Source organism: Etheostoma cragini, chromosome 4, assembly GCF_013103735.1.
Source record: "Etheostoma cragini isolate CJK2018 chromosome 4, CSU_Ecrag_1.0, whole genome shotgun sequence".
NCBI classification, from domain to species: domain Eukaryota; kingdom Metazoa; phylum Chordata; class Actinopteri; order Perciformes; family Percidae; genus Etheostoma; species Etheostoma cragini.
In genome coordinates, this window is record NC_048410.1 from 6,790,368 (window position 1) to 6,806,067 (window position 15,700).

Below are 15,700 nucleotides of genomic sequence, written 5' to 3' on the forward strand. Positions count from 1 at the left end.
TTCTTTTGGGTGCCAGAGGGAAAATGCATCAAGCTCAGCAAAGGACTTAGATTTCCTGACGTGTGTGTTTATTATCCAGTGCTATAATGAAGAATGGCAGCGTAATCTATCCAGTCAGGCATACAGATGGGAAAGAGGCCCTTTTCTTGTCCAAATCATTTGCATGAAACACCAAGCTGTCAGATTCTTTCGGTGCCACAATGCTCCATCAAGCTGCAAATAACTGCACTGAGGACTATTTTTGTCTCCTTTCTCAGGTTTCTTCCTGCTAGACTTCAAAGAGACCTGTAACTTGGAATTGCTGCAGCTGAAAACTAATTTCCTTGCCCCATTACGAGGCCCTGGTTAGTGGAGGGACCTGGTTTAGCTGATACTCGCTGTGCGGCTGGTTCACATTAACTGCGCTGACTAGCCGTGCAAGTCGCAGGTCTGTCCAGCCCTGTGCACGATCTTTAGCAGATTCTCAATGGATACAATTCTGCTAAAGTGGAGAAAAAAATGCAGATTCCAAGATAGTTTTGTTTTTGTGTGGTTTCACTACAACCCTCCCATCCCTGTGTGTGTAGGCTGTGTGTGTGGGCGGGGACCATGGATAAATAGAGCCACACTCTTCTCTTGTGCGTAAACACGTAGAGCCGTGGACCTTGCTGGGACACTGAGCTCTCAGGTTGGCTGTGAATTAATGCAAAACCTTCACATGAATGAATAAGCTTTGAGAAGGACCTATACTTTTTGCCGTTTAGGCTAACACACAGTCACTTTTTATCACGTAAAATCGATGAAGACAGACACCAGAAAATTGGAAACATTTCGTCATGTCAAATATGGAGCGTTCATTCTTGGGCAAACCAATGATCCATTTGCTGCCACGGTGGAAGACAATCCACTTTTGTTAGAGAGATGCACTGGCTGTTTCTGAGGATGCTTTGAACTTTATAAAAGATTCTTTCAGCCTTGTTCCTGAAAAGGCATCGGAACAATACTCCTGGGATCATCTGCACACTTAGCGCATTGCGTAATTGGCAGGGAAATATGCCCTTGTCCGTTAGAAAGGCTACACATAATGTTTGGACTAATCTCTGCGGGAAGGCGTTTATTGCACCACGTATGTTGTAAACGCAGCAGACACAAGGATGAGAGTGTTTAGCTTGCGTGGGAGAAGTCGGCACCAGATGCTGCTGGCGCTCGGTTGGCTGTTTTTGGCTCTTACGAGGAGCTCAGGTGAGAAGCATCATCATCTGTGTTGCTGTTGATGCTCTTTCTCTGAAAGTGTTGCGTCAATTCTGGCTGATCTGGCCTTCTTTTTTCCTATTGAGTTAGAGCTATATTATTGATTGGGAAAACAGTTATGCTGACTCAGCTCCATTACATATTAATTAAAGTATTGACCTTATGATGTCCGATGATTCTTTATTTGCAGGTGACATTGTATTTGCTTAGAATTTGCAGTCACAACAGTAAAGAATAAAATGCAATGCCTGTTTATAACCAACAAATAAAAAATTGATAGTGGGGCTGCTTTTGTCTTGCCATTACATGTAACTTGAGAGTATTAATGCTGTCCAATGAAGAAAGAGTAGGATTTTGTGTCACATCGGAGCAAGCAGCAGTGGCACAATGGTCAGGCAAATCAAATATTCATGGTGAACACAATGAAGAGGAGCTTGGTTTTGTCCATAATGGCCCTGCTGGAAAGTGATTTTCTTTTATTGAATGCTTTTCTGTCAACACTTATTCGGTGAAAGCACTGATCTGAATACCGGTATTATCACACTTAATAAATATACTCTGCTATATGTCATAAGACTGACTATCCATCCCCCTCTGTGTCAGTTTCCAGATGTGTGAACCATGCCTGTAGTCCACCAATTGGGAACCTGGCTAGTGGCAGGACCCTGATCACCCACTCAAGCTGCTGTGGGAACAGCTCCTTCCTACACAGCGCTTGCCCCCATCCTCCGGTAACGCCCCACCTCCGCTGCCCTGAGGACACCCACCCATCTGCTCACATGACTGATGACCCTTTCTTGCATCCAGATACCTGGTGGGCATCAGGTGCAGGCACCACCATGCAGGAACAGCAGGATGAGATCCGCTTGGACCTTGAAGCCCAGTTCTGTCTGTCCCATGTAGTTTTAGTGTTCAGGTCACCACGGCCTGCTGCCATGGCCATCGAGCGTTCAGCTGACTTTGGAAAGACATGGGAAGTTCTTAAGCTCTTTTCACACAATTGCAGCATGGAGTTTGGTTTGCCTGATGATTTTACTCAGCCAGGGTCTTTGTGTACATCCCGTTATACAAGTGCTACACCCTGCAGTGGGGGGGAGGTAAGGGAATATGAACAATGATGTAGGCTTGTGTATTATCTTTTGGCAGAGCCACAATGTTTGATTCAATGATGAATGGTGTTCTGTTTCTTCTGCCAGGTGATATTACGGACACTAGACCCAAGCAGTGCTAAAACACTGGACCCTTACAGTCCAGAGACCCTCGCCCGCCTCACACTCACTAACCTCCGCATCAGACTGCTAAAAGCTCAGACTTGTCCGGCACCTCAAAATCCACCTGCAGAATGGACAAGCCCCACAGCCTCAGCTCTGACTTCCACATCCTCAACAGAAAGCTCAACCTACACTCCTTATGCTATTTATACTTTACTGGCCAGAGGGACCTGCCTGTGCTATGGACATGCTGAGTATTGTGTACCATACAACAGCAGCCAAGACACAAGACAGGACAGTGACATGGTGAGTGGCTTTTCCTGTGCGTGCAGGTGCGTGTCAAAGTAAAAGAACAACAGTCAGTGACAAAAAAGACTATAAGAAAAAGTGTGTCAGTCAGTTTTTTCATTAGCTTGTGTTCTATTACAGTCTTGTATAACACACGTGTCAGGATGTTAGGTCCAGATGTAAAATGTACTTATTGATTGGGAAATTGCCAGTTAAAGACCTTTAAATAGCTTGATAGCTGTTTCCAAACAGCAGGTGTCTGTAACTGAGCAGCCCCAGATGTGTTTTTCCAGGTGTCTGGTAGGTGCCTATGTACTCACCACACAGCAGGAGATCACTGTGAGAAGTGTGCCCCTCTCTACAATGATCGTCCCTGGAGGCCTGCCAACAGCAGCAGTGGGGAGTCCAACCCATGCCAGAGTAAGTGACCCCCACCAGTAATGAGCAAAATACTCATACTGCTGATAAAGACAAAAAAGACAGAAGAGCTTTAACGTGAATTTAAATATGTAGTTCTTATTAAGCAGATGTTTAAGCACATACTCGAGACATATTAAGTTTTTTTTTAAGATTAGCAATATTATTTGCATACTTTGTTAAGATGTTTTATTTTTAAATCAGGCTTGAGTTATACAATCAAAAACAAACAATCTACCTTTTAAGATTCCCCATCCTGATGTTATCTCTCTCATCTCTCTAAATGCAATGACATCACACACACCTATGTGATTTCAGAGTGCCAGTGTCACGGCCACACAGATAGCTGTCACTTTTCTCAGCGGGCATGGCTTTCCTCCGGCGGCACCAGTGGGGGAGTTTGTGATGACTGCAGACACAACACTGTCGGGCGCAGGTGCCAGCGCTGTCGCCCCGGCTACCACCGGCACCCATCCCTGCCCCTTAACTCCCCCCACACATGTACACGTAAGAGACTTCAGACAGGGGGTCTCTTACTCTGGGGTGGGATTGGCTAATGTATTATCAACCAGAAAAGCTAAATAAAGGAGGTTTCATCATTTTATTTGATCTCAGTGGAATTAATTCACAGTTAGGGAGGTTTATGGATAAAATGAAAAAGAACCATAATGTATTATAGCTCCATCTGCTGGTATATACTTTTAAATTCTTAATTTGACTATAGACGAGAAAAGAGCAGCATACACAGCTGTATTTGTGTTTCTGTTTCTCAGGCTGCTGGTGTGATCCACAGGGCTCTTTGCCTCCTCGTCCTGGAGAGGAGAGACCCTGGTGCCACCCTAGAGGCGGGCAGTGCCACTGCAAATCTGGTGTAGGCGGCACAAGCTGCAGACACTGCCTGCCTGGCTATTGGGGTTTTGGAGAGGATGGCTGTAAACCCTGCACTTGCACTCACAGCTGTGATCAAACCAATGGGCAGTGTCTGGACAGGTTAGCCATATGCTTAATCCATGCCCAAATTCTGTACAGACTAACACAAAAGCTACAATTTAACTCAATGAACTACAATGTACCTTGACCTGATGGGTTCAATTCCACTTTTGCAGCTACTCAAATATCCAGGTGTCCAATGTGCCCATTGGTGGAAAAATCCCTGATTTGGATCACACGTTCACAGTAGAAGAAGAGGTACAGTGGTCAAAGGAGCTTGCCGTCTCTGCTCTGCATTACACAGGTGAGTAGTACTTTGATTTACAGATGTATTGCTCAATGACGTTGACGTTCATCTGTATTGCAAGGCTTACAATTGAGGAATCATAGTCTTTTATGCAGTGTAATTAGGAAGTAAAAAAATGGATCGGAGCATAACTCTAAATCTGTACACAGGAAAGTGTAGCTGTAAGGAGAAAAAGCTGAGGAGTGTGTCTGACCTCTGTACGACCAAACATGATTATGGTAAGAAATGATGTGCAATTTTTTTACTTTAGTTGGTAAACTGTTTCATAAATTGTGATTAAATCAAAATTCAATTGGATTTATAGTGTCAACTCCCAACAGGAGTTATCTGAGGACACTTTACAGATAGAGTGGTTCTAGCCCACACTCTATAAATCAAATGATCTGTACTTGCTTTAAATTGCCTTGTCAGTCTTCTGTTTTTCCTGTGTGGCCCATGACAGTGATCAAAGCCACTGTGCTGTCTGCTCATGACAAAGGCAGCCACGCAGAAGTGCAGGTCAAAGTTCGCAAGGTCCTTCAATCAAGCAAAGTGGCGCTCTACTTGGGAACCATCCATATCTATCCACTGTCGTGGACCAGCCGCGGCTGCACCTGTCCTATTCTGAACCCAGGTAAGATGAGATCCTGACAGACAAAGAGATGGGATTTGTAACATGGTACACTAAGCACAGTGCTGGTCGGTTCACAGTTTCAAGGTTTTCCTGAAGAGACTTTTAGCATTAAAAGACTATTATAACAGTGACAAAACATATTGAAAATATCAAGCAAACACCACAGAGATAGATCTTTCGTAAATAAGATGAAGTAACAATGTCTTACCTTTCTTTTTTAAACAGGTATGGAGTACCTGCTAGCAGGCCCAGAGGAGGCTGGGACAGGCCGTCTACTGGTCACCATGCAGAGTGTGGTTGTCCCGTGGACACCCCGACTTGGTCTACTTATATCTGAGAGCCTGAGGACTGGATGCACATGAACATACAGTAGATCCAAAAAGGCGGGACAGGCTTTAGAGGATTTCCCAAGAAAATTTGAGTGGAAAAATCAGAAAAGGGACTTAAAACCACTGGACAACAGCTGTGTCATCAGGAGGAAATTATCCAAACTGATGATCAGTCCAGGTAAAATGTAAATGTGCTGTATTTATATAGCGCTTTTCCAGCCTTAACGACTGCTCAAAGCGCTTTTACATCTACAGGAAACATTCACACACATTCATACACTGTGGCCGTGGCTGCCACCTGCTCATCATGCGTCTTGCCCAAGGACACTTCGACAATGACTGCAGGGGCGGGGATCGAACCACCAACCTTCTGATTGGCAGGCTACCGCTCTACCACTGAGCCACAGCCGCCCACAATGTTGGGACTTCAATGTCCCAACATTAAAGAAAGAACTCACAATGTGTGAGAGTGCAACACACAATAAAGTGTAAAATAAATACCTGGATTTGTTTAGATCAGAGTTTTAACCAATCTCTTATTTAATGTTTGCTTCCTCTTTTTTTATTAGCAAAGAGAAATGTACAAAAGATTAAAGTAGTCATATGTTGAAAATATGTGACGGGGCAAAGTTCTTTGAATTTCAGATGGTTTCTAAAATATTTATTACTTCTTTCATAAATAGTAATTATAACATTTCTTAAATTTTCAATAAGATGTCATGAAACGATCATTACTAATAGACAGGCAATATCCTGAAAATAGATAATGGATTAAACAGACTGAACGCTGTAAAATGTGGTTCTGACTTAATATACGGTCACATATTTTCCTCAACATGTAAATCTTCTCTGTAACTTAGTGAGAGCAGCTCATATAAAATCCCTACTACTTTCAACATGTGAAAAAGGAAAATCACTGACAAGAGGGTGTTATGCTTTGACTTTAGAAGAAGCAAACGGAAAATGTAAGTTGAAATTGTTCAACGATCATTTTAATGTGGACATGTTTGAGAAAAACCCATTAAGTCTTTTAAGGCCTGAATGTTGATGAATGGCAACAAACGCATCCAAATGGAAACATCGAGACAGTGTTAAGACAACAAAAACATTTATGCAGTGACAGTTAAATGTGACAAGCCACTTTGGTCTAGGCCAGATACAGTGTCATTTGACAAATATGACAACCAGAGCTCACACAGCAACAGATGGAGACCCTGAAGTTTCTACAAGATGTCAGCAAATTGCTAAAACATCTCTTAATATCAATTTTATGGTCACTGAAAAAACAGCTGAAACAGTGGCATTGTTTTCTCACCAATTACCTGTGTTTTGGTCTCTCACGTGATGGAAAGCAAAGGGACTAACTGTTAAGTTGTAGTAATTGTCAAAACTGTCTTGAGTGGAGGTTAAATTCCTTAGAAAAGCTGATCATTGCTTGAATAAAAATAATCTAGTGATTACTGTTAATATTACTGTCCAATTTAATCCATCCATCCATTTAATGATTAGTGATAAATCAGCGCTGAGTGATATTCCTGGGTAGCAAACATGAACAAGACAACACACATAATGAACACTAACAAACAAGCTCTTCTGACTGACATGACACAGCAAATTAAATTCCAATTGCATATAAAGTGAGTCTTTCAACTTTTGTCCCTGCAGCAAATAGCTTGGCCTGCTGTCATTAAATCATATTCTTTATTTAATGACTTTTGAGTTCTCAGCAAACAAAGTAGCCTATACTTTTATACATAACGGTATGTTTTTTCTTTTTTCACAAAGTCCTTCTCTGATGGCCTGTAAATTCTGCCCATGAGCATCAGAGCTATTTCAGTAAGTCCTCTCTGTAGGCTTAAACAGGAGGAAAGACCAATCACAGCTGCTCATGGAGAGTCAGTTATGCTGGGCAGTGCTTGCACACAGAGTAGCCTGGGTGGCGACAGATGGACCTTAGCTGGCAGTCTGATTGTCTACAAGCGATGTGCTGTCAGATGAGACAGCAGACTCGGATGTTGAAGTGCCCGGGGTAGAGTCAGTTTCAGGGGGTAAGGCAGAGCCCTCAGTAGGGGCGGCGGAGACAGAACTAGAGCTGGCCTCTGCTTGGGTGCTTTCTTTATCTTCCTCTTGAGGATAGAGCTCAGGGTACCTCTGCATGCACTCTTGCATGTTACGGAAGTTGTCGATACACTCAGAGCCCTTCACCTCTTCCTTGCTGTAGTGAAAGCAGGAAAAAGCCTCCTTGAACTGAGAACCACATGGTCCACTGGCCATGCCACCCAGGCACGGGCAGTTCCAGTTGATGTCTCCATTTGGCAGGATCAGACCTTAAAAACAGAAAACCAGTCAGAGGCAGGTGAAATAATACCTTTATGGGGTAAAGAATATTTAGAAGTCAGGTCCACTTTTTCCAAAATGACTTACCCTGTTCTTCATATGGATCATTGGGGTCATCGGCAATGAGCTCAGCGTTGCTGGGAGCTTCGTGGTCCTCCTTGGTCACAAAGATGATGCGATCTTTACCTACATGATAAACAACGACAACACAAGGATTACAATAAACTAACGTTAATCTGGTCCTGGATAGTATAGCTGCTACTATTATGTTGACAGTGACCTTTGGGTGCGTACTATGCCAGTATCTTTGACCCGAATTGACCTGCTCAGCCGTTTGATAGCCTTGACAGTCCCATCAGGATCAGAGCTAGCTAGTAACGTTAGCCGATTACACAAATTTGTGACTTACGTGTCAAATGACTGCAGCGACTAGCTAGCTAGGGTATTAAGTCACTACAATGCCATACCCTATTGCTGGAGACTTGGCTTTCCTCACAGCTAATGTCGAACCTAATATGATGTAATATGTGCTAAGTTAACGCTGTTTCTAGAAAGTTAGCTTAGCGTGGTGTCTCGCTCGATGACATTGCCCAGCCATGCAGTGAAAATGAATGAAAGATGTAAATTACCCTCTTGCCTGCAGTACGACATGTCTGCCGGTGTCTTTGTCCGTCGAGCCTCACTCTCTGTGGTAACAAATGAACAGTGTGGGAGATATTACTTAACGGCAAGGTTCGCATTTGACTAGCTAAAGCTGGAAAGCTACCCGGCGTCCGACAGCCCCCCCCACTGACCCTCTCTGGTCACATGGGGGCGCACGAAAATGACGTAAATCGAGCTTTTTTTTAAATATTAATTTTTTTTTTTACAGTCTATGCAATATATGTGCACTGTATTTAATTAAAAAAAAGTGAAATCAAAACAAATTGTTTGTGAATCATTTTAACGAAGTAGGCTTACATTATCTAGTATTGTACTTAATGATTTTTTTGCACTTGTAGTATTTCTGTATTTCTATATCTGCTACTTTAAACTCCGACCCCACGACATCTCAGGGGGACTACTTTTTTATACTTTTCCAGTTACTTCGCATATTAAGATTACTACTGCACTATATAAATCAATATATACATTATGTTGGCTGTTATATAGATCAAACAACCCTGCAGTTAATATAAAGAAGTGATAAACAGATTAATGCATGTAACAAAATAATTAAAATCCAATAATACCAATTATTCTTATATGGGCCATATTGTATAATAACTACTTCCACCCCTGGTGACCTTCTCAGTCAGGGACTTTTGATTGGTCTTGAAGACATTTCTTCTGTCTATGTGTTTTCATTGTCCCTCACATTAGAGTATATTTAGAAACATTTGATATAAACATTAAATGTAATTTGAGGTTACTGATAGTAATGTATTGGCATACTGTGTACAGTTTGTTTAGCTACAACACCCTTAGAGTTACATTTTAATCTTTACTAGCAGGTGTATCTTAAAGCTCATTCAGTGACCTCTAGTGCAAGTCAAGTGATAAGTACAATCTGATTATAAACACACAAGGGACATTAACTGTGTACTCATTGAGCAAGGGCTAATATCAGAGCAACAGCCCTATTAAGTTTATAACTATGTCAAAGCTAGTTGTTTTTTGTATTTAATAGTCTTACCGCCCTTAGAGTCAAATTCAGCTTTAACTATCGGCTATGGCCATTTGGTTGCTATGTCACTCTGCATACATTATTCATTTTTTGATCAACAAATAGCATCCTGTAGTAAGTCACAGACCATATCAGGACAAAGAACAAAAAAATGGAACAAAACACAATTTCCAACTATGTTGGGAATTCTATTTTTTTTTATAACAATTATGTCTGTTACATAAAGTAAAAACCAAAATGGAACCCCTTTTCGACCCCATCAAACCCACCCTCATCCCGACCATCTCGGCAGCATTGTGCAGTGATCCAGCCTGGGAGTAAAAGACCATGACAACACAAACACTTTCCTTTAAGGACCAGGCAGAGACAGAAGAAAAACACTGTGCCCTATTTAAGACCAGAGTGAATATAAACATAGTCCATGATTTAAAATATCAAAATAAAAAGGTAAATAAAAACCACCGACAGCTTGTCTAAGATTACCATAAACCTTATCGGGAGAACAAGCATATTTTATTCATACATGGTTTTCTTTCAAGTCCTCCGAAATGTCCAGGCAGTGCGTTCAGCTTGAAATAAGCACCAACACATTGTTGTTGTCCTAGTGTTCTTTGAACATGTTGCAATGAACAATGCCTGAGGTAGGTCAAAGACAGCACCTCATCCTTATGTGCTTTTAGGCATTCTTCAGCTGATAAGAGAAGCTGCAGAGAGATGGGTAATAGCTATTCTAAGTAAAAGGACTGAAGACACACGATACTATGCTCAACGCTGGGGGTAACCAAAAAGGTTCTCTCAGTACTGACACGCTGGAGAGGCAATGGTGGAAAACACAAGTGGTGGAAAAAAATTACCTATGCCAGCTGCAAAATGTACTGAATGCGCAAATTAAAAAAAAAAAAAAAAAAGAAAATATTGGGGGGGGTGGATGCTTTGTGTCTCATGTGTGTCAGGTTGGTATTTTCTAGAAAAGCAGCGCTCCCATGCTGCCCATTTCGCTCTGCTCCTTCACAAAGATTTCAAAGTACTGGTAGATGATTGTCACAGCCAAGAGGATTCCTGTACCCGAACCAATCGCACCCAAGAAGTCAGCCATTACAGACAACCCTCCTATGCAGAGGCCACCAAAGGCAGCAGCTGTGGGGATGTACCTGTGAATAGTAAATCCATTATAAATACATGAAAATTCTGGATAGCGTTCCATATGCTGCCAGTAACAAATGTGAAACCTGAGACTCTGTTTGCAAAGTTGCTTTGTACCTGTTAAGCTCATGCACCATAGAGGTCTCTCGGTGTCCTCTCATTACCATTTGCTGCTCCTTTAGCTGCTTTGCCACCTGAGACACACAAAGTGATATACGCAGGTTAATTTCATGTCAGACTGACAAAAAGCAAGTTGCAAATGCTTGTTCAAACTAGAGATGTTATGATTCAAATACCAGTATCGGTATCACCTCCGATGCTGCTTAAAACGCTGGTATCGATATCGGGAGGTACTGCAGTTATGCACCAATCCAATACAACCTAATAAAGCCCTACAGAAAATCTACATTAAAGTAGTTTATGTTCTTTTTACGTTATAACCGCGTGTCAAACTGGATGGTACATGAAAATTCTGTGGCCTTTATTGTGTTTGTTCATGTTTCACAAAGAGTTTAACCTGAGCCAGCCCAACAAAGATGGAAATAATATCACATCCATATAGTGATAGTAGTATACGGTTGTTAAAACATAATAAAATATATAAAACACTGGTATCAGATCAGTACTCTGTATCGGGAAGCAAAAAATGGTATCAGACCACAGACTTACATCTTTGGCAGAGGATCCCGAGACTTCAATCCAGGTCTTGGAGAAGAAGGCGCAGGAGCCGAGCATAAAGACAATGTAGATGACAACGTGAACCGGATCATCCAGGACAGAACCAAATGACTCCGGAGGAGAAAGGTAGTAGCAGAGACCTCCCACTGGGTAGGCCCGAGCTGGTCCACTAGTCGTTGAGTCCTAAACAAAAAAGATTTTGTAAGTAAGATGCTGCATGTCCGTAACTAGAACACGTGGAACCTGCTGTGCCCTTTTTATGAACATAACGAATCATTAATACAATCTCCAGGTCTTTAAAAATGTCTCAAAGACTGAGACTGGATGTGCTGGAGTCAAAACCCACATTATATACTTACAGACCAGGTTCCCAGGAGGTTGACGAGGAAGTTGCCGCTGAAACGTGTAGAGAGCATCTGAGATATTACGTAGAGATTGGAGACGAGGGCAGACTGCAGGATGATGGGGATGTTGGAGGTGTAGAACAGTTTGATGGGGTAGGTGTTGTACTGACCACGGTAGCGTGCTGACTTTATGGGCAGGTCCACCCTGAAACCCTGGTGATTTAAGTGTGACCTGATAAGCTGATATTTGCTCCAAACATGACATCCAAAAGCCTTTAGTGCAATAAAAGAAGGTAAGGACTGGACTGTATGTATTTGGTGTTACCAGCTCACCTGGAAGTATATGACCACTGCAAACACAAAGACGGTGGCGATAAGGTTCATGAGGTTAGGCAGGTTTTGTCTGTAGAAGGCCTCTCTCAGGGCACGCACCTTGTCTGTGCGGGTGGCCAGAAGATGAAAAAGAGCAATGATGGCCCCCTCAAACTCAGTACCTGGATAAAAGACAGGAGTCCTAGGGTTAGCCATAATAACACATATGAAGATATATCTCCTTTATCTTTAATCAGCTTTAAAATTCATTCCGAGTGCCCATACCTCGGCCTGTGTTGACAGTGGTGGGGCTGAAGGCCTTCCAGACAATTGTCTCACAGATGTTGGTTGCAATGAAGAGAGAGATACCTGAGCCCAAACCATAGCCCTTCTGGAGCAACTCATCCAGCAGCAAGACAATCAGACCTGCAACAAAGAGCTGAAAAGAAACAGATAGGAGATATTGTATTGAGCCAATTCAGGCAGGCAACCAGCTGTTTGATACAGATGTGTACAACAAAACATTATGACAGTTACAATGTACAAGCCAGGATATGAATTTTCTGATTTCGACCAATCTTACAAAGGAAGATGATTAAGTCATCTTAATTTGTCTGTTTGCCTCGAGGAAAAAGTAATGTAAAAGGGAAAGTATTTACTGCACAAGAGCTAATATGTTTTTATAGTTAACAAGCGCTTCCCACAATACACAACATTAAAACCAGGCTTGCTGACATACTACTATAAAGAATGATAATGAAATATTTGGCTGTCAAATTTTATTTTAGCAGGTAACGGTTAAGTTATTTAGTTTAAAAAACATAATTTCAGACAAAGTACCTAAACTTTGGAAAATGGTGTGTCTGTCAAGAATTTTTTTGCCAGAGAGCAGCACTGATAATTTGTATTAACCTGGATGATGATGAGCAAGCATATCCCAGCACCCATCTCTGAAGGGTCTCCATACATGCCAGTCATAACATATACAATGGCCTGTCCAATAGTGATGATCATTCCAAACACTGCAAAAAGACAGAAAAAAAAGAATTGCAATTGGCAATCTTGCATGGACAGCTACTACTGATTGTGTTGGAAAACTGAACAGCGTATTGGGTCTGCTATCTTCAAAGCAAATAAAACACCATCACAGTTTTAAAAGGTATGTGACAAGTCCTAAAAATAGCAAAAGGTAGTGAGTAGTAGACTTACATTTCTGAGCTCCATTGAAGAGGGCTCTGTCCTTGGGAGTGTCTCCCACCTCAATGATCTTGGCACCAGCCAGAAGCTGCATGATAAGGCCTGAGGTGACAATGGGTGAGATGCCCAGCTCCATCAGCGTACCTGGAAGTAAACAGGTTGGTGTCATGGTAAGCCTTAGTTAGTACAACAATAGCATCAGCACCAGAAACAATGCCTAAGGGCCTATGTCTCTTAACCTTTGACTCCTCACATAAAGTAATGAGACTATGTCCGGTCTGATTGCAACACTGGAATTTGATTGTTTTTACTTGCTGGAGCTGCACAGGATATAAAAGAACTGTGATTAACCCTGTTTAACATACAGCCTACGATTCAAGCACCTCTGTTGGAAGCCAGGATTACTCTCATCCAGTAGAAAGGATCTGCTGAATCTGAAGACATGATGCCAAAGAGAGGAATCTGAATTAAGGAGAAAATACAAAACTGTCATAAACCACCACATGACCATGAACGGAACCAGCAGCTTGGTTGTCATCAACAGATACTAACCTGGCAGCACACCAGAAAGATGAAAAGTGTGATGGCGGTCCATAGTACCTTTTCTCTAAATTGAATCTGCAAGGATTAAAAGAGGTGCAAATGTCATTTAAATCCATTCATAAATGCACAATATACACATAAAGCAACCTAATAAAATAACTAAACATACCTTTCGTTCTGGTTTTTGAATTTCTGGCAAGACCGCACAGAACGGCTTGATGACCTCCAAAAATTTAACTGCAGAAAGAGATTAGCAGACATTAAAAGACATTGCATTTACACCACACACCAGCAGTATCACGTGTTTGTGGTCATCCTACATCAGGTTAGTTTAGATGCTACGTCATCACTAACCACAAGCTAACCAGCTGCCAACTGGTCAATGCAGCAAACAACTATATTTTCTTAGCAAAATCTGGATAGACAAACAAATAAGTCTGAGCAAGGTTGGAGTGACTAGTATTCGGTATGCAGTCCTTCGTGGACCGATTCCGAATGGATAAGTGTTTCGTCTTGGAGTTGATCAGCTGTCAATCACTTAAATAGACTTTGACAGCAAGAGATTTATGTGCCACTGGATTCTTTTCTAGCACTCGACAAGCCAATTTCGCATTGCAAATCTACCAACGTGCATAAACATCGAGAAGAAACCAGCTGCAAGTGTCTATACATTAACGTAACTATCCTGGTTGCACAGTCCATTCAGCTAGCTAGCGTTTTGCTAACTGAAGTTAACGTTCAATCAGTGAGCCATCACCTTGGACGCCTATTTGAAAGACGAAGGCAAGATGTTAGAAATGGGCTCTGAATATGAAGGTCTGCGTGTGTGTGTGTGTGTGTGTGCAAGCTATCTCAGAAAGACGGAACTTGAAAGCTTAAAATTAGCTCCAGTAATAAGCTAGCTAGTAACATCTCCACCTAGCGTTAACCTGCAAGGTTAGCTAGCTTGCCGGTGAACGCTTTAAGACCGTTATTGTTCGAGATTAAAAGGACGACAGGTATTTTCGACTACCCTCAACACGTGTATACAAGAGAAGAATGTCACTTACTCCCCATAATGTCCGTAGGCCGAGTCTTGAGGTGTTACTAGTTCCAGTATGAGTGCTTAGCGGAGTCGGTGTGTCCCCATCCAGCAGCCGCTCCACCAGAAAAGAGAGAGGAGAGACACGTCACCAGACAAACAGCTAACACACGTCACATCTCTGAGACAGAGACCCATCATGCTTTTATTTTTGATTTTTTTGAGACCCATCGTGCTGCACACTGAAAGCTGTGTACAGGCGTATCATTGCTATAAAATTGTCTTTAAAGTTGTGAATTGAATAAATAAATTGCCCGCTGAGAAAAGCGTCATGGGCATTCACCATTATGGGATGGAATAACCTGCACATGCATCAAATATATCTGGTTGCAGACATGTAAAACACTTCTAGTCAACTTGGAAAACGCACGACTTTAATGTTTAACATTTTATAATTTACACAGAGGTCTTCCATCCTCAAGAGGGTGCCATACTGTTTAATACAGTTTAAGCTCCAGAGTCCAGACCATATCTGTGCTCCGGACATATAGCTTTGACCAGTAGGCTATGATTTGAGCCATCAATGTAAATATTACAGTAATCAATACATTAATATACAGTCTATGGTTTGAGCCGAGCCCTGAGCACAAACGAATGATTATACTGTCAGAATAAATTCAAGATCAGGCCAGAAATGGATGAAGACAAGTGATTAGTGTGTACTGAAAAACTTCCACAAGACAGATTATACAAAACTGTCATAAAGTAACCACCAGTCTTGATAGATAGATAGATAGATAGATAGATAGATAGATAGATAGATAGATAGATAGATAGATGGATAGCTTACATTGTTTATATCTACCTTGTTCAGCTTTGTTGTCCTTGTTTTTAGTCATAGGCCTAATAGGCTATCTATCTTTGGATACTTTGAGGGCAACAAAAAGCCCAGGTCAAATTCCTTGTTTGTTCACTATTAGGCTACAAGGCAGTTAGGCAATTAAAGCTGATTCTAATTTTGATACCTTGGCATGGTATTTACTATGACTGTTATTGTTGTGATAACAATCTATTGTAGTGATTGTTGTGTTGTTGTTGTTGTTATTTACGTTTTAGCAGTAGGCCTACATTGCT

General features: G+C 41.7%; 3 protein-coding genes across 3 annotated transcripts; 1 reads left to right on the forward strand and 2 right to left on the reverse strand.

Moving 5' to 3' along the window:
* Positions 1–376: 376 nt before the first annotated feature.
* si:dkey-202e22.2 (netrin-4) lies at positions 377–5,501 on the forward strand. Its single transcript, XM_034868369.1, has 10 exons — positions 377–1,221; positions 1,831–2,327; positions 2,427–2,747; positions 3,023–3,149; positions 3,465–3,653; positions 3,920–4,136; positions 4,253–4,380; positions 4,533–4,601; positions 4,826–4,996; positions 5,222–5,501. The coding sequence occupies exons 1-10, from the start codon at positions 1,134–1,136 to the stop codon at positions 5,356–5,358; spliced, it is 1,944 nt and encodes a 647-aa protein (XP_034724260.1). The 5' UTR covers positions 377–1,133; the 3' UTR covers positions 5,359–5,501.
* Positions 5,502–6,295: 794 nt separating this feature from the next.
* On the reverse strand, positions 6,296–8,486 carry chchd4a (coiled-coil-helix-coiled-coil-helix domain containing 4a). Its single transcript, XM_034868411.1, has 3 exons — positions 8,292–8,486; positions 7,750–7,848; positions 6,296–7,652 (listed from the first exon to the last, which is right to left on the reverse strand). Exons 1-3 carry the CDS (start codon positions 8,311–8,313, stop codon positions 7,279–7,281), a joined length of 495 nt encoding a protein of 164 aa, XP_034724302.1. The 5' UTR covers positions 8,314–8,486; the 3' UTR covers positions 6,296–7,278.
* Positions 8,487–9,503: 1,017 nt separating this feature from the next.
* On the reverse strand, positions 9,504–14,723 carry LOC117942749 (protein transport protein Sec61 subunit alpha-like 1). Its single transcript, XM_034868382.1, has 12 exons — positions 14,595–14,723; positions 13,715–13,782; positions 13,555–13,620; positions 13,386–13,464; positions 13,015–13,146; positions 12,718–12,827; positions 12,091–12,244; positions 11,827–11,987; positions 11,509–11,706; positions 11,141–11,332; positions 10,589–10,665; positions 9,504–10,479 (listed from the first exon to the last, which is right to left on the reverse strand). The coding sequence occupies exons 1-12, from the start codon at positions 14,599–14,601 to the stop codon at positions 10,293–10,295; spliced, it is 1,431 nt and encodes a 476-aa protein (XP_034724273.1). The 5' UTR covers positions 14,602–14,723; the 3' UTR covers positions 9,504–10,292.
* Between the last annotated feature and the right edge of the window lie 977 nt (positions 14,724–15,700).